Raw genomic sequence first — 24164 nt, forward strand, 5'->3', positions numbered from 1 at the left:
TTTTTATTTGAGATTAGAAAATTAGTGAGCACATGGCTCTCCTATTTTTCTGTTCCTCTGTGAACCTCACCTCATTTGATTTGGCATCTCTTTAGAAATGAGGGATGGACACTGTAACTATATTCAGGAAAAGAATGCATCTTGTGCTTTTTCTTAGCTCCATTCATAGAAATTGCATTAAAAAATTGGTTTGTTTTGATTCAGATGGCAAAAATTTTGAATTTTGATTCATTCAGTTAATGAATGTTTCCTCATTCATTAATTTTGATTTTTATATTTTATTGCCCTTCTAATAGTAACTATTAGAAGTTACTAATTTCTTCTAATTAGTAAATTAGAAGAAATTGCCTTCTAATAGTAAACTATTCAAACTTTTAAAAGTTGAAATACAAGGTGCGTGGATGGCTCCGTTGGTTAAGCCTCTGACTTTGGCTCAGGTCATGATCTTGCGGTTTGTGAGTTTGAGCCCACATCAGGCTCTGTGCTGACAGCTCGGAGCCTGGAGCCTGCTTAAGATTCTGTGTCTCCCTCTCTCTCTCTGCCCCTCCCCTGCTTGCTCTCTCTCTCTCTTTCTCAAAAATAAATAAACATTAAAAAAAAAAAAAAACCACAGTGCTCTCTCTGGTTGGGAATAAATATTCCAAAAAGAAAATAAATAAAAGTTGAATTACTCAAGGAGAAGATGTCAAGTTCAGATTTTTGATGTCTTTCTTTCAGAGAGGGTGTCCTTGGGCTTAACTTCTTCAGATCAAGTGAGATTTTGGGATCTGATTAATAGGAGCATTCCAAGAGCAACAACGTGGGGTTCAGTGAGGTCAGTGGGGTTTCATGGCTCTTTCTGCTGCAGGAAAAAAAAAAGAAGTATTTCAATTAATAGAAAAGTGCCAAGAATGAACTTCAGTTACTCCCATCTGTCAGGGTAACATTTCACTTCTCTCTGTGGTGTACTTTTAGTTTATTAGATGCTCCATAAATTGAGGGGGTTGGAATGGTGGAATTGGAGAAGTGATTGGGTGGTGCTTGTGCAACTAAGTTTTTTATTTAATTTTTATTTAGAATGAGTCACTTTGATGTCTTATAACAATGCCCTTAGTCCACAAAAGCAAAACAAGATAGTCTCATGATATTTGTGGAAAACAAATTTAAAGCTCTGAAGAATTCCCATATAGAACTTATATTTTGAAGCTCAACCACATGGAATCATCTTAGAGTATTTTTCATGAACGTACATTTTAAGTTTTGCTTTTTCAGTTGAAATTTGCCCTCTCCAAAATTGATTGTTTGTTGGAAAACTCAAAGTGAAAAGTAAAACTATGGCCCCCAAATCGTTGTGTTATTTAATCCAATTATTTAAACATTATTTCATTTGAATTCATTGAAAGTGGGAGTTTAACTTTATTTTATCTTAAATTATGTTATCTGTGTGTATTCATCTTTTCATCTCTTTAGAAACTTATGAGAGGTCTCTGAAATCTCATAGGTTTTAATTATATTGACAAAATAAAAGTTAAAATTATTAAAATATTTTCAGAAAATAATCTGCTTTTATTTTAATCAAAATCTCTTAAAATGTATGCATTATATATTAAGCTTTTCTGCTTGCTTAAAATCTTCCACAGCATAGGGCTCAATGGCTTTACATTTCTGTTTTTAAATTGTGGTAAAATATACGGAACATGAAAGTTATCATTTTAACACTTTTTAATCTTCAAGGTTGGTCGTGGTCATTATTGCTAAATGTGTTGCAGTGTGTTTAGTAGCTTGAAATAAAATTTGATCGCAGATCCCTTTTATAGAGTGGCCAAATTTATTTCTTAAATCCAGGGGCTAATTTGAGAATATCAAGGGTTCTAAGATGTTGGACTTTGAGGCTGGTTGTGGAACAATAGGTGGATGGTCAGTGATGTTGTGGCTTTAGGGTCCTTTTGTCATGAAGATACATGCTAACCTGCACTACCTTCACACATTTTAGGATTCTGTTTTAATATTAATATGTTAATCCTTTGGTGAGGTCTAGAGTTCTGATGTCTTTAATTAAAATTACATTCCATGAAATAACGGTAATGTCAATAAATTATAATCCTAATGGCATACATTAAACCAGAATCTGATTTTTCCTGTTTTTAGCTATTTTTGCCAGAGGATGGCTGTGGTCATTGTGCATTTTCTTCTTCAAAGACTCAAGGTAACTTGTTTGAGGACTAGGCTAGTCTCTGATAAGGTGCTCCATGTGGCATCCAGCTGTCCCCTCTTGTTACCACTAGCTGCATCAAGAAGGCCCTCTCCGGGGTGCCTGGGTGGCTCAGTCAGTTGAGCGTCTGACTTCGGCTCAGGTCATGATCTTGTGGTCCGTAAGTTCGAACCCCGCGTCGGGCTCTGTGCTGACAGTTCAGAGCCTGGAGCCTGCTTCAGATTCTATGTCTCCCTCTCTCTCTGCCCCTCCCCTGCTCATGCTCTGTCTCTCTCTACCTCAAAAATAAATAAAACATTAAAAAAAAAGAAAGCCCTCTCCAATTTTCTGCAGCTCTTTTCTGAACATCCTCTACCCTCCTCCCTGCACATTTCAAATACTTAAGCTATTTCAATCTTAGGTGGGCCAGCTATGAGAATTTGGAGGCACTTACTTACTTCAAGTTCAGTAAGCTTAAATACTTCTTTTTCAAGTTTTTTTTAATGTTTATTTACTTTGGAGAGAGAGAGGGAGAGACAGACAGACAGACAGAGCATGAGTGGGAGAGGGGCAGAGAGAGAGGCAGACACAGAATCCCAAGCAGCTCCAGGCTCTGAGCTGCCAGCACAGAGCCCGACATGGGGCTCGAACTTGCGAAATCATGACCTGAGCAGAAGCCCAGTGCCTAACCAACTGAGCCACCCAGGCCCCCCTTAAATAGTTCTAATTCAAATATGAAGAGTTAAAAAAATAGTGTGCTTCAATCTTGTGAAATTAGCATCAAGGATTGGCATTGGCATTCATTCACTTCTTTTGCCTTTTGTAACAAAGTTGGCTCAGTCCTTCTCCCCATTCCCACAGAGGTTTTCTTAAAACCTGTCTCTGTTTTTTGAAACCTATTTTCTTCATATAATTTATCAATATCTGAAATTATTTTGTTTTTTCTTTACTTTTTCTTGTCTTTTCGGTACATTAGTAAAATTATTTGAAAAGGCAGTGACTTTGTGACTATTTACAATTGCATTTCCAAAGCCCAGGATAGTAACTAGAAGATGTTATGTGCTCAAGAAATATTTAATGCATGACTAAATTAGCTTCATTCAGTATCCACTTTGTGGCATTTTGAAAATCAACTTGAAATCAACCGTTTACAATTGCCACCATGCTTCTCTTTGTTCCTTAATATGTTTGAAAAAAACACAGGTGGATTTTAAGACTATAGTGTCAGAATATAATTTAAAGAGAGAAGCAAATGCAAAGAATTTATCTATTTTCCTTAGTTAAGTGAAAAATATTTTGCCTTTATGTACATGTCAATATTATTTGTGATGCTGTGGTCATTAAATTTGGCTGTTGGTAGCTAAATCTCATAGATATTTTCCAGTATTGTATTTCCCTTCTGAATGTTGAAGGTGGTTCTCAGTATGCAGCTTAATATTATGTTAGTATTTGCATTAACTTGGGACCTGCTTTGAGACATAACACACATTCCTGACTTGCCCTCTACTTTTTCCTGATGAGCTTTGATAATAACTAAAAGACTGCTTGAATTTACCAGTCAGAAAAATCTGGTTAATGCTAACTGCTATTGCAGGGAGCAGAGTTTTTGTCAATAACTTTAGAAACTCTAACCCTAATTAACACAAAATACTAGCTACATTATGATACGTAATGGCATATGTAACGGCCCAGTCGGTTGAGCCTCCGACTTTGGCTCAGGTCATGATCCTGCAGTTCATGAGTTCAAGCCCCGCATCAGGCTCACTGCAGTCAGCCTGTCAGTGCAGAGCCCACTTCAGATCCTCTGTCCCTTTCTCTCTGTCCCTGTCCCCCACTTGAGCTCACCCAAAAATAAATAAATATTAAAAAAAGTTCTCTCTCTCTCTTTTTCCCTCTGCCCTCCTCCCCAGCTCACATACACAGGCTTTCTCTCTCTCTCTCTCTCTCTCTCTCTCTCTCTCTCTCTCTCTCTCAAATAAAAAAGAAAGATTTATATTCTCAGGGTTAACTCAAATTGAAGATTAGGTCCTGTTTACTCCAGAATAATCTAATGTGTAGATAAAAATATTTCCTAGAGACATATGCATCACAATAATTTGAAATAATGAAGGAATGTATCATAAGCATAATGTAAAAAAAAAACAACTAAGAATAACAGCTTCCTTTAAAAATGAAAATTAGGCAAATGACTTTAATAGTTATTAGCATGTTCACTTGTACAGGTCACCTTCAGCTTCAGATTGTGTGGGACCACAGATGGCTTTGTCTTCAGAGTCTTAAGGGCTTGATTGCCTTAAAGATGCTCCAAACAAATGCATAGAGAGGGTAGCAGTTTAATGTAGAGTGTAAGCTGATTTGCAAATCACGCAGGCTAGATTTCAAATGAATTCTATTCATCAAAGCCATTTACCCAGTGACATCCTTTAAGATTAGAGTTCTGTTCAGGGATATTACAATGAATGAGTGGAATTGGACTTACCCAAATTTCCCAAACATATCAGCTCATTATCACTGGATCTCAGGGTTGGAGTAGGAACGGAGCAGAAATTCAGTCCTCTGGAGGTACCAGTTTCTCTTCTTCTGGGCAGTTTACATATGCCTCATGTGCAGCACAGAGAGACATCAGTAAAGATAGTAATTGCCAAAATTAGGCACCTGGTTGGCTCAGTTGGTTAAGCGTCCAACTTCAGCTCAGGTCATGATCTCATGGCTCATGAGTTCAAGCCCTATAATGGGCTCTGTGCTGACAGCACGGAGCCTGGAGCCTGCTTCGAATTTTGTGTCTCCTTCTCTTTCTGCCCTCCCCTGCTTTCTCTCTCTCTAAAAAATAAATAAACATTAAAAAAATGTTAATGGGGCGCCTGAGTGGCTCAGTTGGTTAAGTGTCAGAGTCTCAGTTTCAGCTCAGGTCATGACCTTGTGGTTTTGTGAGTTGAACTCCACATCAGGCTCTGTACTGTCAGCGCAGAGCCTGTTTGGGATTCTCTTTCTCTCCTTCTGTCTCTGCCCCTCCCTTGCTCATGCTGTCTCTCAAAAATAAATAAACTTTTTAAAAAATTATAAAAATTTGCTAACCTTATAAGTCCAGTGACTGTATTTGTTTGCTAGGACTGTTGTAACAAAGTACCACAAACTGAGTAGTTTAAACAATTTGTTGTTGCACAGTTCTGAAGACTAGAAGTCTAAGATCAAGGTGTCATCAGGGCCAGCTCCCTCTGGCACTAAGAAAGGACCTGTTTGAAATCTTTCTCTTGGCTCCTGGTAGTTCTTTGTCTTGTGGCCACATCACTGGACTCTTCACAGGGAGTACTCCTTGTGTGTGTCTTTGCGTGACCATCTTCTTGTATATTAGATTAGGGATCTACGCTACTCAAATAACATTTGCAAGGACACATTTTGAGGTAATGGGGGTTAAAACTTCAACATATGAATTGGAGGGGAGGCACAGTTCAATCTGTAATAGTTAACCATGTATTTTTATTGTCCTAATTGGGACACTGGTGAAAGTGAAGGGAGTAGTGTTAATCATTAATCTGGGATAAGCAGCATAGACTGAAATTGCCTTAGGCAAACCTGAATACATGGTCACTGTCCCTATGAGATAGATACAATTTATCCCATTTTTCAGAGGTTCAGTGAGGTTGAATAACCTCCCCAGAGTTATATAGAAAGAGGACAAGTATTATTCAAATTCAGGACAATCAGATTCTAAAAAAAGGAGAAAATCTATCCTAACAGAAGTTAACATTTTCATGTCTATAGAGGAAATTTCTATATTATGACTCTGGGTAATGTAAAGAATGGATTTGTTTTGCTCCATTCTCTAGAATTTCTTTATCTCTTTTTTTTTGCTTAATCAATTTTAGCTCTTAAGAAAGAAAATAGTAATGTGGTATGTTACATTAGGCTTAATTAACATTTAATTTACCTGATGACTACAAGTCTTTGATTTTTGTTTGCTGGATATTCTGTTGGTATTTGGAGAGTGAGAAGACACCTAAAGCTAAACAAAGAGAATACCATGAATATTAAATTATTTTAGGCTTGTGAGAAGAATTTTGAAATGACTTTTTGAAAGTGTAAACCACTTACTGTTTTTATCATGCTTTATTTGTAATCTAGATTTGATTTGTTGGTTGATTTGTTAATAAACAAGAAACATTTTAGCATTCTTCATTGTCTATCACTAAAGTAAAACAAACTTTGAAAAATCTAAAAGACTGCTTTGCTTTTCATACTTTGTAAGAAGGAAATAAAAAAAATTATCTGGAATTCTATGATGCAGGAGTTACCACTGTCAGCATTAGCATTTTGCTGTGTTATTCTGTATTCTTCAGTTCTTTTTTGCAAGGGGGGGAGGGGTATGCATGGTAAAGGTTAAATGGTCAAGAAATCAATAAATGGCAGTTGTGGCTACCACTCCTTCCACTACTGCTGATGCTGTCACTACTACTATTATTAATTCATTTTCATTTTTGTCATCATCATCAAGGAGAAGCATTACAGAAATATCAGAGAAGTACAATCAGTATGACTTAGGTACTGGATATAGGGGACAGTGAATAAAAGGAAGTACGTTGGAGGGCTAAGCTTCCTACTTGGTAACTGGATGAGTGTGGTATCACTAATCAGGGCAGGAGATGCAGAGCACATAGGATTAGAAGTTGAAGACATGAATTCAGAATGCCAAATTGGAGTTATTTGTGGCGTATCCAAATAAAGATACCTGGTTGATGTATGACTCTCTCAAGACTGGGGCTCCACAGAGAGATCTGAATTAAGATAAATACGTGTTACAAGTTTAGTGTTAAAATAAGATTCTATTTTCATAGTTTTTCAAATAAATTGGACTCTGTGCCTTTATTCTTCTGACAGTGAAGAGCCACACCTTCCTAGGGGTCATGATTATAATAAGGTCAAAAATTCCAGGTCCACTTCCCTAGTGCAAAGGTTGATTTTTGTCTCACAAAAGAAGTTGACAAGTCTGGATAGTTTTTTAAAGAGTACTGTTTCTGTTTGTACGGCCATTGTTACTTTTATTTACCTTTTTTTTTTTTTTCCATTTTGGGAGGTTGCCATCATGTTATAGTGCCCAATTCAAAGGGAGAGTCCTGGGTGCTCCTTCCCGGTGGGAGGCTGGGAAAATAAGGCTTCACTGGGGGCTTTACTACATTCACGTCTATGTGATGTTACTGCTGAAAACACACAGTACTTAGGCGGAGCAAGGCCCCATGTGTCACAGGGGCCTTGCAACTCAACATTGTCGCTGCCATCTCATGAAGCAGTGTCAGACACAATGGGAAGGTCAGAAAGACTGTGATGAAAAGTGACCATTGGAGCAACAGGGAGCTCATTGTTGACCTCACAATGGGAGGTTTGCTGGAATAATGCGAGTGATACCCAGATTGAACGAGAGTGAGACTCAAATGGGACATGAGCAAGTAAAGGACTAACATATGCTGCTTATGAAAGGAAAGACCTGTCTCTGAGGGAAAGGGAAGACATGGAAGTTTTACATATGCTGAAGGCAAACATTTTAGTGTGTCCTTCTTTGATTGCAGGGTCTGGCATCCTGCCATGTAAGTGCATTGTTAAATGAGAGAATAAAGAATAAATAGTGATTCTGAGTTACTGTTCTTTCTAAATAATTAGGCTTTGACTAGAGGGTAGCTTCAGATTTGTCCTGGAGACTAAATTTTGTCACATTTTGTCATCTCACAGTAAAATTTCTTTTAATGTGTTGTGTATGTTCACTTGTTTTTTTAAAAATGGTTTGCCTGTTTTCTAAATAATAACCTCTAGATGGAAGGTACTCAGTAATCTGAGCGAGTATGGATCAGTTATTGAACTACCAGTGGTTCTACTTAACATATTACCAATTTGTGAAATTCTTTTGAAACTCATCACCCCCAACTGATACAGAATATGAAATCTCTTTTTAAAACCAAAGAATCAAGGGGGCGCCTGGGTGGCTCAGTTGGTTAAGCTCCGACTTCGGTTCAGGTCATGATCTTGTGGTTTGTGGGTTTGAGCCCCACGTCGGACTCTGTGCTGACAGCTCAGATTCAGATTCTGTGTCCTCCTCTCCCTCTCCTCCCCCTGCTCGTGCTCTGTCTCTCTCAAAAATAAATAAGCATTAAAAAAATTTTTTTTAAACAAAGAATCAGGGCACCTGGGTGGCTCAGTGGGTTAACTGTCTGACTCTGGATTTTGGCTCCAGTTATGATCTCACAGTTCATGAGATTGAGCCCAGCATAAAATCAGGAGCTTTAACTCGGGCTCACGTATTAAAAGGAACATGAGACAAGCCTGATGTTGGCAAATGTTTAAATACTGAAGTTCTCTGGGCTCAGTCCCTCTGTGCACAAGGGGAAAACACAGTCCATTGCCCTGAACTGCCCACCGTGTGTTGGCTCAGCTGCATGTGGAGCCTCTTTCTGGTAGTGCAGGGCCTACCAAATGGCACAGTGCTTTGCTACCTTACTTTTTTCTGACCTGGAGACTTCCTCTGTTTGCAGGTGAGCGGCCCTATCAATGCCCTTACTGTGAAAAAGGATTCAGTAAAAATGATGGACTGAAGATGCATATTCGTACCCATACCAGGGTAAGATTATATTTCAACTCATTAATACTTAGTATAAAAATCTATACTTGTTTTTATTTTTTTAATTTTTTTAACATTTATTCATTTTTGAGAGACAGAGAGAGACAGAGTGTGAATAGGGAAGGGGCAGAGAGAGAGGGAGACACAGAATCCGAAGCAGGCTCCAGGCTCTGAGCGGTCAGCATAGAGTCTGACGTGGGGCTCGAACTCATAAACTGCGAGATCATGACCTGAGCCGAAGTCTAACGCTCAACCAACAGAGCCACCCAGGCGCCCCCTATACTTGTTTTTAAAAAGGAAGATATTTAGTGATGCGTGGGTGGCTCAGTCAGTTAAGCCTCCAACTTCAGCTCAGGTCATGATCTCACAGTTTGTGAGTTTGAGCCCCACATCGGGCGGGCTCTGTGCTGACAGCTCAGAGCCTGGAGCCTGCTTCAGATTCTGTGTCTCCCTCTTCCTTTGTCCTTCCCCCACTCTCTCTCTCTCTCTCTCTCTCTCTCTCTCTCTCTCTCTCTCAAAAAAAATTTTTTTTTAATTTAAAAAAGTTATTTAACTTTACATAAAAAAATAAAAGTGATGTATCTGAAATTATATGTTTATATTTATGATGGACATTTGGGGATACACTTTTTTTAAAAGAAAAAACAATGAAAGAAACAAAAGTCCAAACTCCAAAAGTTTCCCCATTCTTTGAGTTGTGAATGTGTTTGGAGGAATAGGAGTTATAATTTGCAAAGTGCCAAATAAATAGATAGCAACATTTTAATATTAAAAAGTATAAAAGATGCTATCTTGCAGAGCATTTGCCAGTAACAGGAACATTCTTGAATTAGAGGTTTGTCTGTAAGTCTGTGACCACTAATTAATACATATGAGCAAGTACATTTGCAAGAAAGATGTTGAAAATAATGTGAGTTATTGGTAGGGGCTGAAAACTGGAAAGGACAACTCACTGCTTCACAGGGTGTGCCTGGTGCTGCCTTCCAATCTTTTCCAAGGATGCCCTGTGTTCTTTTGCTTGTCAACACCTCTCTCTGGACTGTTCATTCTGTTACATATGGCTTCCCCAAACTCAAGCATCTAAGTCACCTGCCATATTAAAGACCATGAACAGCTCACCCTGTATCCAGCTACATTTCTTAGCTCACTATTCTGTTTAGGGCAGAGATAGATACTTTCTATGAACTTTCCACTTGGAAATTTGATGTTTTAAATAGTTCTGGATTTTGCTGTACCTGTCTTGTCACTGCATTATTTCTCATGATGTTCTTTTTTGGTCTGGCCTTTTAAGAGTGCTTATGGTTTGTATATAAATGACATATTTTTCCAGATTTTAAGAACATGCTTAATCCCCTAAGAGCAATTCTAATTTAGGCCTTTCCTGGATTTCACTTTTTACCTTAACTATAAAATAAAAACTTTAGAGAAAACACATAATAATAAAATCCTTTCCAGTATAATAATATTCTAGCCTTCCATTCCAGTTCTGTAGGCCATAAAAGATACCCTCTGAGGTCCTATTAAGAAAATAACTCTTCTTGTCTTTCTGGTGGAGGACACGGGCAGTTTCTCTACTCATTAAAGCAAATCCATAGCGGGTTTCTTGTTCTGGTTTATAACATCATATTTATATTATATGAATATTAGTAATTGGAGTACTTATGGAATATACAATTACTTCGTAAACAATAAAGGATGAGGCAAATATGACTGCTCATAATATGACTTAAATGTGCAAAGTCAAAATATTTTTTTTTTTTACAATTAGTACTATTAAAGATATTTAAGTTGTTTTTAGTTCAGTTTAGGAAATTATCTTATATGTGTACAGTTTTTATAGTAGTGTTAATAATGTGTTTTAAATTTTTTTTTTTTTTTTCAACGTTTATTTATTTTTGGGACAGAGAGAGACAGAGCATGAATGGGGGAGGGGCAGAGAGAGAGGGAGACACAGAATCGGAAACAGGCTCCAGGCTCTGAGCCATCAGCCCAGAGCCTGACGCGGGGCTCGAACTCACGGGCCGCGAGATCGTGACCTGGCTGAAGTCGGACGCTTAACCGACTGCGCCACCCAGGCGCCCCAATAATGTGTTTTAAAGATGCCGGTATACCAGCAAAGGAATCCTGGTCCCTCTCATCAAAACTAGTGATGTTAACCAATTCTGGGCATTATGGGAACATATTATATTATTCCACATGATGACCCACAATAAACATGATTATACCACAGAAGAGTCTGTTTAAGTCACAGCAGGAAAAAAAAAAGTCTTTTGGGTTCTCTCAAGAAAGTATGATATTTCCAATTCAACTAATCCATTTTTACTTTGTTTTAATATAAAGTTTATTAATGACACTAATAGAAATAATTATAATAAATACAAAGACCACCAATAACATGCCAGGTACTAGTCTGGGCCTTCACATTAATTCATTTAAGAAGCCTCATAACAATTTGTTTATTAAGAGCTCATAACAATTTGTTAATAAATTTAAAAAAAAATTAGGGCTTTTTAAGGTAGGTATTATTATGGTTCCTTTTTAAAAAATGAGAAACTGAGGCACAAGCAAGTAAGTATCAGAGCTGAGATGGGAACGCAGATTGGCTACAGAGACCACCCCGTTACCTACTACACACATTTGCCTTTTATTTGCTTAAATATTTTCGTTCTACTGACTAGTGTACTTTCCATATATTTTTAAACTAAACAAACTGCAGTAATGACCCCAAATTTAAAAGCCTCATGTTCATTTGAATATTTGAGCCTTGACTCTAGGATCCTGAAACTGCCTCAAGGTGTCCAGGTGCAGGTGGTACCTTTTAGCAGTTCTCAAGCACTAACTGCAGAAAAAGAAAACAAATCCGACCCTTTGATTAAGGGAACACCCGACAGTGCCTCAAACAGAAGCACCCAGGATTTTAGACAGTATTCCCTACAAATAGTAGAGTACCCCAAAGAACAGGCTAAATGGATACGAGCCTTTCAGGTTTTGCCTCAAACTCTTCTTTAAATTCTTTTTCATGCATTATTTGTGTTTTATAACAGGCAGCTTTAGTTTTGAAATTGTATTTCCTAAGCATTAAATAGATACAGATATCCTCTGCATATTAGCACAACTTACCAAAAGCTAAGATTATCTGCTGAGGCAATCTAAGTAATATCAAAAACCAAAAGATACTTTTAAAAACAGTTGTAGAGGGGCGCCTGGGTGGCGCAGTCGGTTAAGCGTCCGACTTCAGCCAGGTCACAATCTCGCAGTCCGTGAGTTCGAGCCCCGTGTCAGGCTCTGGGCTGATGGCTCAAGAGCCTGGAGCCTGTTTCCGATTCTGTGTCTCCCTCTCTCTCTGACCCTCCCCCGTTCATGCTCTGTCTCTCTCTGTCCCAAAAATAAATAAACGTTGAAAAATAAATAAATAAAAAAGAAAAACAGTTGTAGAGGAGCAAGCTGTGCAAGTTTTTATTTTCCCAGTCTTATTGGGGTTTTATAGGAACAAATGCAAAGATGATATCATTACATTTGGTCCATAACACATTTCAGTTTCAGTTTTGTACTCCCATTACATTTGGTATTCAGATAGGTCTAATTCCGGTCATTTTTGACTTATTTCAAAAGATAATTTTAATTCCGCTACAACAAAAACTATATTATTCAGCAAGCTACGTCTTTGAGAAGTTTTGGTGAGTCTGCACAAAATGCCATGCCATGCCTGCATCCTCAGATTTATATTCTGTGGTTACTGCATGGATGCCTTCGTGAAGGAACACAAAATCCTTTCACTCGAGTATTGTTTATATGGTCCAGTAAGGGCTGCAAGTGTGGGAGACAGCTTTGCTACAATCCACATTTTACTAAAAGGCTAAACACTCATTGGTCTCTTATGGAGAGGCCACAGCTTAAGTCCAAGACTTAATTTCCTTTTTTGATTTCTTTTTATCCATTTCCTCCAATATATTGTATATTCTCCTTATTTTTGGTTTTCAGCACTTACACTCTGTTGTGCTAGATGTAGCCATCCTGCTTGTATCTGTATTTGTTATTAATAGTTACATTTTGGAAAAATTCTCAGCTATTTTCTATTGTTATTATTTCTTTGGTCCCTTTCTTTCTTTCTTTTTCTTAAGGGATGTCAAATATATATGTTAGATTGTTTGATGTTGTCCCATAGCTCTTGGTAGTTCTCTTCTGTTTTTGTTTTGCTAGGTTTGCTTTTTGCTTTTTGATCACAGATCACAGTGTTTTTTCTTCTTGTCTTTGTGTTTCTAATTTCCGTTCAGATATTTTCAGTTCCACTGAATCTTTCCTCTGTTGTCCCCAGTCTGCCTATTGAAGGAGTTCATCTTTTATTTGTTTACTTTTTAATGTTTATTTCTTTTTGAGAGACAGAGAGAGACAGAGCATGAGCGGGAGAGGGGCAAAGAGAGGGAGACACAGAATCTTAAGCAGACTCCAGGCTCTGAGCTGTCAGCACAGAGCCCAGTGCAGGACTCGAACCCGCAAACCATGAGATCATGACCTGAGCCAAAGTCAGAAGCTTAACCGAGGTGCCCCAAAGGAGTTAATCTTTGATATCATGTTTTTCACTTCCAGTATTTCCATTTGGCTTTTAAAATGTCATTTCCATGTCTCTGTTAAAGTTGCCCATTTGTTTGTACATGTTGTCCACCTTTTCACTGGATTCTTAAAATATTAATTATAGTTATTTTAAATTATCTGATCAGTTCACCATCTGGACCATCTTTCAATCTTGTTGTGTTGCCTATTCTGTCTGTTGATAATGGGTTTAGGGGGGTTGCTTTTTGTGTGTCACACAAAATTTTGATTCAGTGCCTATTACTGTGTGTAAAAGAATAGTAGAGACCAATGTAAATATTATTTATACCTGGGAATAGGCACACCTCTTTTTCAGACAGATCATTAATGTGAGGGATTGAGCTAATCTAGTCAAGAGTTGAACTAATTTTGGGTCTCTTGTTGTTATAGTTACCATAGCTTTTAAGCTCTTCCCATGGTGGGCTGCCGTTTCCATGTTCTTAGTGGATGGTCTGGATGGTCAGGCGTTTTCTGCAGTAATTCTACTCTGCTGACAGACCCCGTATGCCTTTGCCACAGAAGAGGTCACCTTCTCTCCCTGTCTCTCCCTCTCTTCCTCTCCCCCTTTGCACCTCTACTGGTTGTAATCTGCTGGTGCTTGTTACTCAGCATGAGACGTGAGTGGGGCAGGGGACTCTTGCCTCTCTTGCTCTAGCTTTAGGATGAGGCAGGTGCTATGTACCTGAGCTTCTGAGATAGAGCTTTCTCAGCATTCCTGCTCTTACTGAGTGGTGGGCAACTTCTGCTTCTGCCTTAGTTCAGGTCTAGAGCTGCAGTGACCTGGGCACTAGCTACATTGGCTATTTAAAATGTAATTGTAGTGGGGCGCCTGGGTGGCGCAGTCGGTTAAGCGTCCGACTTCAGCCAGGTCACGATCTCGCAGTCAGTGAGTTCGAGCCCTGCGTCGGGCTCTGGGCTGATGGCTCAGAGCCTGGAGCCTGTTTTTGATTCTGTGTCTCCCTCTCTCTCTGCCCCTCCCCCATTCATGCTCTGTCTCTCTCTGTCCCAAAAATAAATAAACGTTGAAAAAAAAATTAAAAAAAAAATAAAATGTAATTGTAGAGACACCTGGGTGGATCAGTCAGTGGAGCATCCAACTCTTGATTTTGGCTCAGGTCATGATTCCGGGGTTGTGGGATCGAGCCCCATTTTGGGCTCTGCACTGAGTGTGGAGCCTGCTTAAGATTCTCTCTCTCCCTCTGCCCCTCCCCAACTGATGCTCGCTCACTCTCACTCTCTCTCTGTTTCTAAAATAAAAAATAAAATAAAATGTAATTGCAGTTAATTGTAACTACAATTAATTGTAGTTTAATTAAAATTAAAGGTGATTAATAGGACATGTGGCTTGTGGCGACTCTATTGAACAGCAGAGCTATAAAATAATTCTGTCATCACAGAAAGTTATTTTTTACAGCACAGGTCTTGAAGGTCTGGTGGCTGAACTTGGCCTCGTGTCAGTGGAGAGTTTGGGGCATAAGTGAGGTTTCTGCTCCTCTTCCGACAGCAGCAGACCTCTTGTGCACCTCATTGCGGACCTTGGGCAAAAGCAAGTCCAAGAGTACCTCCCCTTTAAGTCAGTGCAGGGTGCAGGGTGTGGGCAAGGTTCCATTCTTCCCCAGAGACAGAGCCCTTTCCTGAGACCAGGGTGTACCAGAGTTTCCTGCCTCAGCCCCAGCAGCAGATGTCTTTGCCTCCTGACAGAGATAAGATACAAAACATAGCAGAGAAGAGGCATTTGTTTCCTGCATCAGAAGGGACTGTGGCCATGGTGGTGTTGTGCTTAATCCCTGGTGGTGGCCCATCACCACCTTGTAATCATGCAAGGACCAGAACACAGATAAGTCCTGGCCTGCCCCTAATCTTTCTCACTAGCACATGGTGGAGCCAATGGAAAAGAAGCTGTGATTGGTGTGGACTTCTAAGGTACTTGGGTCCCCATGATTCTAATCTGAGCTATCCCCAGAACACACAATGGGCCTTTAAGAACGCTTTAACATTGTACTTGTTTTCTTCCTACTCACTTAGGTGACAGCTGTCACTTCCTCTGTGCTGAGACAAAGGGGAAGCAGTTCTTATCTTCCACTTCTGTGGCATTTAGTTCACCTGCTTGTCTGGTGACCTAAGCTCACAAAATGTCCCATGACCTTGGGTTCAAAACAATGATGTAGATTATCCAGCTCTTTTTATTTTTTTTGTTAGGGTGGGAGTGATGTTCTTTGTGTTTTTTCACATTTTAAAAGCAATAATTTATCATAGCTGTCTGGGTTTGTTGGGATAACTTCTTGTATGTAATATCTCTACATTAATTATCTTCCTGGAAGCTGATAAAAGCAGAAAATCTTACACTCCCTGACTAGTTAACACCTCCATATAGTTAGGGAAGCATCCCTATTTACAGGCTCATGTGGCATAGACTACTGTGTTAGGTTTGTACAAAGTAGTTCTGTTTCCCAGGCTATGGAGAGGTCAGTCTGCCTCGGGGCAAGGGCTTGGCAGGCCTCCCACAGGGCAGTGCATTGGGAGTCATTTCTCATCACTTGTCCAAGTATCTCTCCTTATCTCCCTTCTCTCCTACCGTTCATGGACTTTTTTCTCTGCTTGGGTGTTGGAGGAGACCACCTCTTGTGGGGAGCAAGACTTCTTTTGTGTGGGCGTGGGAGGGATTCCTTAATTTGGCTTCAAACCAAGGCTTGTTGAAACAAGCTCAAAAGGAAGTATTCATTTTCCCAGGGGTTTTAGGCTTAGAGATGCTCTAGGCACACTGGCAGACCTCTCCCCTCCTTATCACTATAGTCCTTTTTCTAAAAGGTCTTCTTGACCACCCTAAACTATATCTGAGGTAGATATCTTTATGTGTAATGTCTCAAGTGCAAGTTAGTACAGTACACTTAGGAACAAAAATCATCTGCAATTGTGGACTTTGGGTTTTTATTGTCTTAGACACATAGAGCCAAAACACTCACTGAGATAGGGCACATTCTCATAAATATCCATTTTGTCAACATTAGGTTCAAAAGGAATTATTTTTATAATTATTTACTACTGAAAGTTTCACATCTTACTTCGTCATTTGTGATGTTCAACACGGAAAGCACCTGGACAAATCAGAAAGTTATTCCAGAAAGTCTGCCTTTTGAACACCACTTAGAAACCCAATTAGCTTACATAACTTTCAAGATCACAGCTGTCTCTCTAGCCTTGTTTGTGGGAATAGCCAGATTAGTTTTTACAAATACGAAGATGCAAGTAATTGCCAGTGGTTAAAAGTAACAGCAAGTCTTTTATGTTGTTTATATTTTGTTAATTTTCTTCATGAATCTTCCTATCCCAGATCCTCCGGTAGTTCAGGTTTTTTGGTGGGTTTAGCAAACTCATGCACTTTGCACTTTCTTTTGCCACCATGCCGTGAGACCCTGGGTCTCTAAGGCCAGACTGGAGTGGGATGTCTCTGAGTCCATGGGCATCAGGCACTGCTGAATTTATCTGGAGGCTTTGGGGATGGTATACCAATGTAGCAATTTGAAAACTATATAAAAATATCACCAGAGCACCCAGCTGGTGCATCATGTGGATGCAGTGTAAGCTTGATGTTGAAGGAAAAAGAAGAGTTAATTCATTACGGGTGAAGAGGAGGAGTGAGAAGTGGATGCTAAGAGGAGGAAGAGGCAAGAAGAATTTCCCCAGCTACAGGAACGTTGTATAGGATTTTTGTAGCCTTGGTTGAGAACAGAAAGGGGTCTTTTAAGGGCAAGAATTGGCTTGCAGTCCTCATGAACACATTATGAGGCATTCACAAAAACCCTAGAGACAGATGCAGAAGCAAATCTGCTGAATCAGGAAGGGGGTGGGTAAACTCATTCCAGGAAATGCCAGAGAGAGAGAGGGTGGTATTTCAGTTGAGCTTTGAGAATTATGGAGGAGGGCATGCTAGGCAGATGTAACTGCAGGGGCAGAGTGAGAGAGATAGTAGCTAAGGATCCCGTAAGGTGGCCTGTCTGCCATGACTAAGTCTGAGGATGCACGTTGAAGTCTGGCTGCAGTGGCAACAGGCTGGGACTGATTTGGTAGGAATCCTGGAAGCATGTTGTTTTGTGTGATGTGTTTTATTTTGAGTAGGGGTGACATGATCAGCTCTCTATTGAAAAGGCTGCTCTGAAGATACACTCAAAGGTGAATGAAAGGAGGCAGTACTGGAGGCAGGGAGACCCAGTCAGGAGGCATGCTGGAGTCAGCTGTGCTAGACAGGGAGCTCACACTGGGTGGCCATTGGACTTGAAAGTAGGAACATAGGTGAAAGACACCTTTGAAATGGTATTGAAACAGTTTAGACACGTCCTACCTGTAGGTGATGAAGAATAGGGAGGAGTCCCAGATGAACCTGGGATGCTTAGAAGGGGCACTACAGAATATAGTGATGTTCCACATGGAGACAGGAAGAGTAGCTAGTAGATTTAGAGATTTAAAGTAGTTTGTTTGTTTGTTTGTTTGTTTATTTATTTATTTATTTATTTATTTATTTATTTATTTATTTTAGAGAGACCGAGGCCATGTGAACAGGGGAGGGCCAAAGAGAGAGGGAGAGAGAGAATCCCAAGCAGGCTCTGCGCTGTCAGCGAGGGGACTGATGCCAGGCTCAAACTCACGCAACCGTGAGATCATGACCTGAGCCGAAACCAAAAGTCAGATGGTTAACCGACTGAGCCACCCAGGCATCCCTAGAGTAGTTTTATATCTAGAAAAGAGAAAGAGATTAAAAATAAATTTAATAACATTTTAAAACTTTATTATGGCTTTAGAGAAAACATTGTAATTTGCTTTTATTTTTTATTTTTTGAAATCTCACCAGCTTTTGTGCTTATGGGGACTAAAGGGTATGGCTCATTGCCACTATTTGAAAACATCTTTAATTTGGTTTTGGAATTAGTAAATCTTTTATTGCTTCTACACATATTTCTTGGAATTTTATATGCCTTGCAAATCATTTAAGATAAATGGCTTTTAGACTATTATATTTTATTTGGCTCAGAAAATACACCTTCATGAAATTAAACATTCTTATTCTATCACAGTAAGGTAGATTTTCCCTTTGTAAAAGGGAAAATCAGACCATTTGAAAAATAACTTCCCTTTCAGGGACTGACAGCAACATTTTCTCCCTTTCTTTCTCTCTTTTTCTTTTCTGTGAAAATTATTTTTGATGGTCATCAACCCGTTTGGCTGAGTGCCTCCTTTTTTAATCCTCTGTGCAACTATGCTCATGAGTTAGTCAGCATTCTTAAAATTATTAGCAAAGAAAGTTTTCAGTTCTCTGGTTAGGAATACTTTTCTGGCATATCAAATGATGTTCCTAATTTTAAAATAGGACTTATGGTTCAGGCATTCTAGAACATGATGATTGGTTCCCTGAATTTCCTTAGGATTTGAGAGTAAGAGACAAAAACGTAAAATAAATTGGATTTCATACTTTTGACAAATGTATTGGATAGGTAAATTATCCTATAGGAAAATGGACAAAAGTGTTTTGTGGAGTTAAATTCTCTTTCACTGTATTTAGGGTTATAAGGGTAGAGTTACATTGATGTGATGGATTGAACTGGTCCCAGGCATGAAGTGTGATTTTTCTGCAGAATTTTTTTAATAGTACTTACATTATCATTGAGTATTTCCATGCCTAACTTGATATTTTGGAACAAAACGAACAAACCTAGAATCATTCATCTAAAATGTAACGTGTGTTAGTTAGAATATTGGTGTCGTAATGTTTTCAATATGGCTGCCATTAGTTTTTTCCCTTCTTGTATGCACATGCTGCTCTTTACATCCACAAGTAGAGTCTCCCTTCCTTTGAATCTGGCCTGGCTGCAGTGACTTGCTTGACCAATCAATAATAGAATACAGCGGAGGTAATATTCTAGAAGCTCAGAGGCTAGGTCATAAGAAACTTTGTAGCTTTTGTTTGTGTCTCTTGGACCCATGCTGGGAAGATCACACATCATTTGGAGATAGGCACTCCACACAACAGTCAACACGAACTGCCAGTCATAAGAGTAAGCCATTTTGGACACCTAGTCTATTTGAACCTTCACATGGCTGCAACCATCTCCTGCAATTACAGGAGAGACTGAGAGAGAGAACTGATGTCTCTGTTAACAGCCCACAAACCATGTCAGTCCCCATTCAGCCCACAAACCCAGCCCACACAACTATGTCAGTACGCATTGAATCCACAGATCCAGTCCACAAATAACTACTTATTTTAGGTCACTAGGTTTAGAGATGGCTTATTACACTGTGGTAGGTAAATAGAACAAGTGGTAAATATTGTCAAATGCTGAATACGTACAATTTTAATTTTATGATACACTTATGCATTTTAAAGTGGTTGACATTTCTGGACAAAGTACTAAAGTAAGCACTTACAGTATGTTCCTTAACAGAATTAGCTATTGGATTGTGATATCATTAGCAATGAAGCTATATTTTGTAATTGGGAAAATATAATTAAAAAAAATTTTTAATGTTTATTCATTTTTGAGAGAAAAAGAGTGAGTAGGGGAGGGGCAGAGAGATAGGTAGACACAGAATCCAAAGCAGGCTCCAGAGATCATGATGAGATCAACCATGAGATCATGACCTGAGCTGAAGTCAGATGCTCAATCTACTGAGCCACCCAGGTGCCCCCTGGAAAATATGATTTTAAAAATATAGTTTAGGGGCACCTGGGTGGCTCAGTAGAGGTTAAGTGACAGACTCTTGGTTTCAGCTCGGGTCATGATCTCAGAGTTTCATGAATTAGAGCCCTGTGTCAGCCTCTGTGCTGGGCATGGAGCCTGCTTGGGATTCTCTCCCTTCCTCTTTCTCTCTGCCCCTCCCCCACTTGCACTGTCTCTGTCTCTCTCAAAATAAATAAACTTTAAAAAATACATATGTTGAGAATGCAATCTGGTGCAGCCATTCTGGAAGACAATATGGAGGTTCCTCAAAAAACTAAAAATAGAACTACCCTGCGACCCAGCAATTGCACTACTACACATTTATCCAAGGGATACAGGTGTGCTGTTTCGAAGGGACACATGTACCCCCATGTTTATAGCAGCACTATCAACAATAGCCAAAGTATGGAAAGAGCCCAAATGTCCATTGATGGATGAATGGATAAAGAAGATGTGGTATATATACACAATGGAGTATTACTCGGCAATCAAAAGAAATGAAATCTTGCCACTTGCAACTATGTGGATGGAACTGGAGGGTATTATGCTAAGCGAGATTAGTCAGTCAGAGAAAGACAAATATCATATGACTTCACTCATATGAGGACTTTAAGAGACAAAACAGATGAACATAAGGGAAGGGAAACAAAACTAATACAAAAACAGGGAGGGGGACAAAACAGAAGAGACACATAAATGTGGAGAACAAACTGAGGGTTACAAGAGGGGTTGTGGGAGGGGGATGGCCTGAATGGGTAAGAGGCACTAAGGAATCTACCCCTGAAATCATTGTTGTACTATAGGCTAATTTGAATGTAAATTTAAAAAAATTAAAAATAAAAATATATAAAAATAAATAAATAAATAAATAAATAAATAAATAAATAATACATATGTAGTTTAACAAATAGTACAGACAATTGTTTATAAAGGCATTTGCTGTTCTAAAAAGGATTTGAGAGACCCAGAAATGTGTAAACTTTAAAGGCTCTCATTATACTTATATACAACTTAATTCACGAATTCAAAGTCTAATGGCACATCTGCTTATGTAATACTAAAAATTGTATAAATTGGCTAAACGAAGGGCTTTCTTTTAAATAGTAGCCTGTAGGGGTGCCTGGGTGGCTCAGTTGGTTAAGCGTCTGACTTTGGCTCAGGTCATGATCGCATGGTCCATGAGTTCAAGCCCCGCGTTGGGCTCTGTGCTGACAGCTCAGAGCCTGGAGCCTGCTTCGGATTCTGTGTCTCCCTCTCTCTCTGACCCTCCCCTGTTCATGCTCTGTCTCTCTGTTCTCAAAAATAAAAATAAACATTAAAAAAATTTTAAATAGTAGGCTTTATAATTGGTGTGATATTGGGATGGCTGAAGTGAACAGGCTCATCACCATCATAACATTTTCTTTTCAGTAATTTTTAGAAAGTTAAATGACAACCAAAGAGTCTGAAACTGGGTTTTCTGGCAGTATTTAGATCAGGAATGCTAGCTGTTTGGGGGCCTCTGGTGTGTAATTCTTGCCTTTGGGGATGGTGGTCTGGCAAACACAATTATGGGTGGTCTCTGCTCAAATGTAATGACCATGAAAAGACAGGTTAGTTGGGATGTTCCTTGGTTAGGACTTTCCTCCTGATTAGGACACTTTCTGATTGAAGCTGTTTGAAATACACAAACCTCTCTTTTTGAATTTAACAAACTTACTGTTACAATTTGTTTATATCTTTCTCTTATTTAGACCTTGACTTCCGTGTGGACAGAAATATTACAGCTCCTTTTTCTCAGCATCTGTGTGCCTGGCTCCTAGTGGTTATCAGACCACTGATTTGAATGAATGAAGTAAAATTATATCAGAAGTGAACTATTTCAAATTTACCAACAAATATATAGCTAGATAAGGTATATGAATTCACTCATTCTTCATTTCTTCAAACAAACATTTGTTTAAGGAGTACAGCGTGCTACAAACCGAGAATACAGCAATAAACAGATCAGACATTATCCTCACCCTCAGTGAGTTTGGAGTCTGGTTATGATAATAAGTGTAATTCTTGCTTAATCAACAATTCCTTCTCATACTCAAAAGGTATGAGAAGACAAGAGCATGTGCATTTAGCAGATATCTGTCATGTGCCCACTATGTGCCAGAAACCATAGTATTACAGGCCCTGCCTCGTGTCCATTAGGAAAGGCGAACAATAAGGACGTTATTTTAAGTCAAAAAATAACAAGGGTGCCAAGTGATGGAGTGGGGAAGTGCTGGATCCCAAGCCAAGTCCTGAAGTGCCTTTGTCATGACCCTCTCCAGTGTCACAGTGGTACTTCTTTGTAATGTTGGTGTCTCCTGTTAACATCTGCATGTCTGTGTTTCCCTAGGTTACAGTGAATGGGAGGCAGTTCTTTCTCTCTAGGCAACAATAGGTGATTATCCCCCTGTTGCTCTGTGCTTAATGTACCATGTTGACATATACCTCACTGCCCCCTTGGGCCTTTCTTATTATCTGTCTCTAAAGACTTTGTTCTCAGAGGGAAGAAAGAGGGAAGCTAGAAGTCTGTGGTCCTCTGATGGAGCCATACTGCTCTGTTTAGCTGTCCTGACAGATGAAGTTCAGGTGGGCCATGCACCTTGGGCTACAGCATAGACCATGTAAAATTCTTCAAGCTTCAGCCTTATCTCCCGCTGCTTGTTGCTCATTTGAGACAGCATTGGGATGGAGATGAATGAGAACAGTTATGCTCTCATTTAATGTTATTAGGGAAAGCATTAAAACCCATCTCATTTGTAGAAAAGGTTGTAGATTATTTGCAAAGTTTAGTACTTTGTTAATAATGGGGAATCAATTTACACAGATATATCACTGTTCCAAGGAATTGAGGTTGTGACCATGGATGTAAACGTTGTCTCTCTTAGATTCCAGGATAGAGGAGAACTTATTTCTTCTGCAAATGTTTTTTTATGCATACCTTTTGCCAGAGTTGTGCTAGGTACTAGGGATACATGGTTGAATCTCTATACAAGGTGCCTGGGAGTTTCAGGTAATTTTGTGTGGTGGCTCCTGGAGCATACAGAGGGTATAATAATAAATAATAATGATAGAAAGAAGGCTTACAGAGTAAGTAGAGGACAGATGATGCGGGCAGTTGAGACGCCCTCAACATTGAAAGGTCAGTAGTCTTAGAATTTTGGCTTTGTCAGACACTGCTAAATACTTTGTTTCTAGCTGCTTAGTGGCCAGAACCAGCCCCACTCTAATTATCAAATTACTTTGTTCTTAAATCTTAGAGATTTCTTTGTTCTCTGATTCAGTGATACCTCAGACTCAACTGAGCTTGCCGATAAGTTTTGATTATTCTGTCCTGGGAGCTTTGGGTAGGGATAAGGTAACATTTCAGGAAAATACTCCTAGGCTCAGCATCCCTGGAGAAACAGTAAATCCTTTCCTAGAGCCTTTTTCCTAGTATCCATTTGGTCTCCCTTCTTTTTCCCACTGCTCTACAGCAAGGAATAAGGTATCTGTGCCTAAAATCAAAAGGCCGTATTTCCCATCCTCCTTCCAGAGCTGACAGGAGAGCTCTTTTCAGCATTTAAATGAGCAACTCTTTCCTGCCCCAATAGGGTACATGAGACAGATATCATGCAAGTGACTTTTTTGTTATCTGTCACGTAACCTTCAGTCGGACTATTCCCACAGCTGGGATATTTTAACTGAGGTATTGGAGAAGGTTTGAGCTTATGAGTAATGTAAAATTCAGACAGATTTTCATTTGAAGGGATTACTTATGAAGTATTTGGTTAACTGATTGATATTACTGTTATCCTGAATGATGGGAATAAAATCGGATCCCTGTGTCTTAAGTTGCGAATACTGGGGATGACATATGGCTTTTCTTGATCATCTCACATAAAGCCCTCAACATTAAAAACAAAAGAATTTATCATAGAGGTTTCTGTGACAGTTTCTATTTAACTTTGCTTACCAACGACTTTAAATATTTGTTGCATATATGGAGAACTCCTGATTAAAGAAACTTTCTTTGACCAATGTGGTGTGTTTCTAATTGCAACTTTTTAAGACTTAGGAAAGCATGTGT

General features: G+C 39.2%; 1 protein-coding gene across 4 annotated transcripts in view; it reads left to right on the top strand.

The window, feature by feature from the left end:
- Nucleotides 1–24164, top strand: part of PRDM5 (PR/SET domain 5) — a 206063-nt gene that overhangs the window by 147802 nt on the left and 34097 nt on the right. For 3 of the 4 annotated variants that reach the window (XM_047857411.1, XM_047857412.1, XM_047857413.1), the window contains one exon: nucleotides 8689–8774. The exons of the other annotated variant lie outside the window; for it this stretch is intronic. In XM_047857411.1, the coding sequence (XP_047713367.1) occupies nucleotides 8689–8774 (86 nt within the window). The remainder of the gene's footprint in view (nucleotides 1–8688; nucleotides 8775–24164) is intronic. 4 annotated transcript variants of the gene reach the window in all.

The sequence above is a fragment of the Prionailurus viverrinus genome, chromosome B1, assembly GCF_022837055.1.
Source record: "Prionailurus viverrinus isolate Anna chromosome B1, UM_Priviv_1.0, whole genome shotgun sequence".
In the NCBI taxonomy this organism is placed as follows: Eukaryota; Metazoa; Chordata; class Mammalia; order Carnivora; family Felidae; genus Prionailurus; species Prionailurus viverrinus.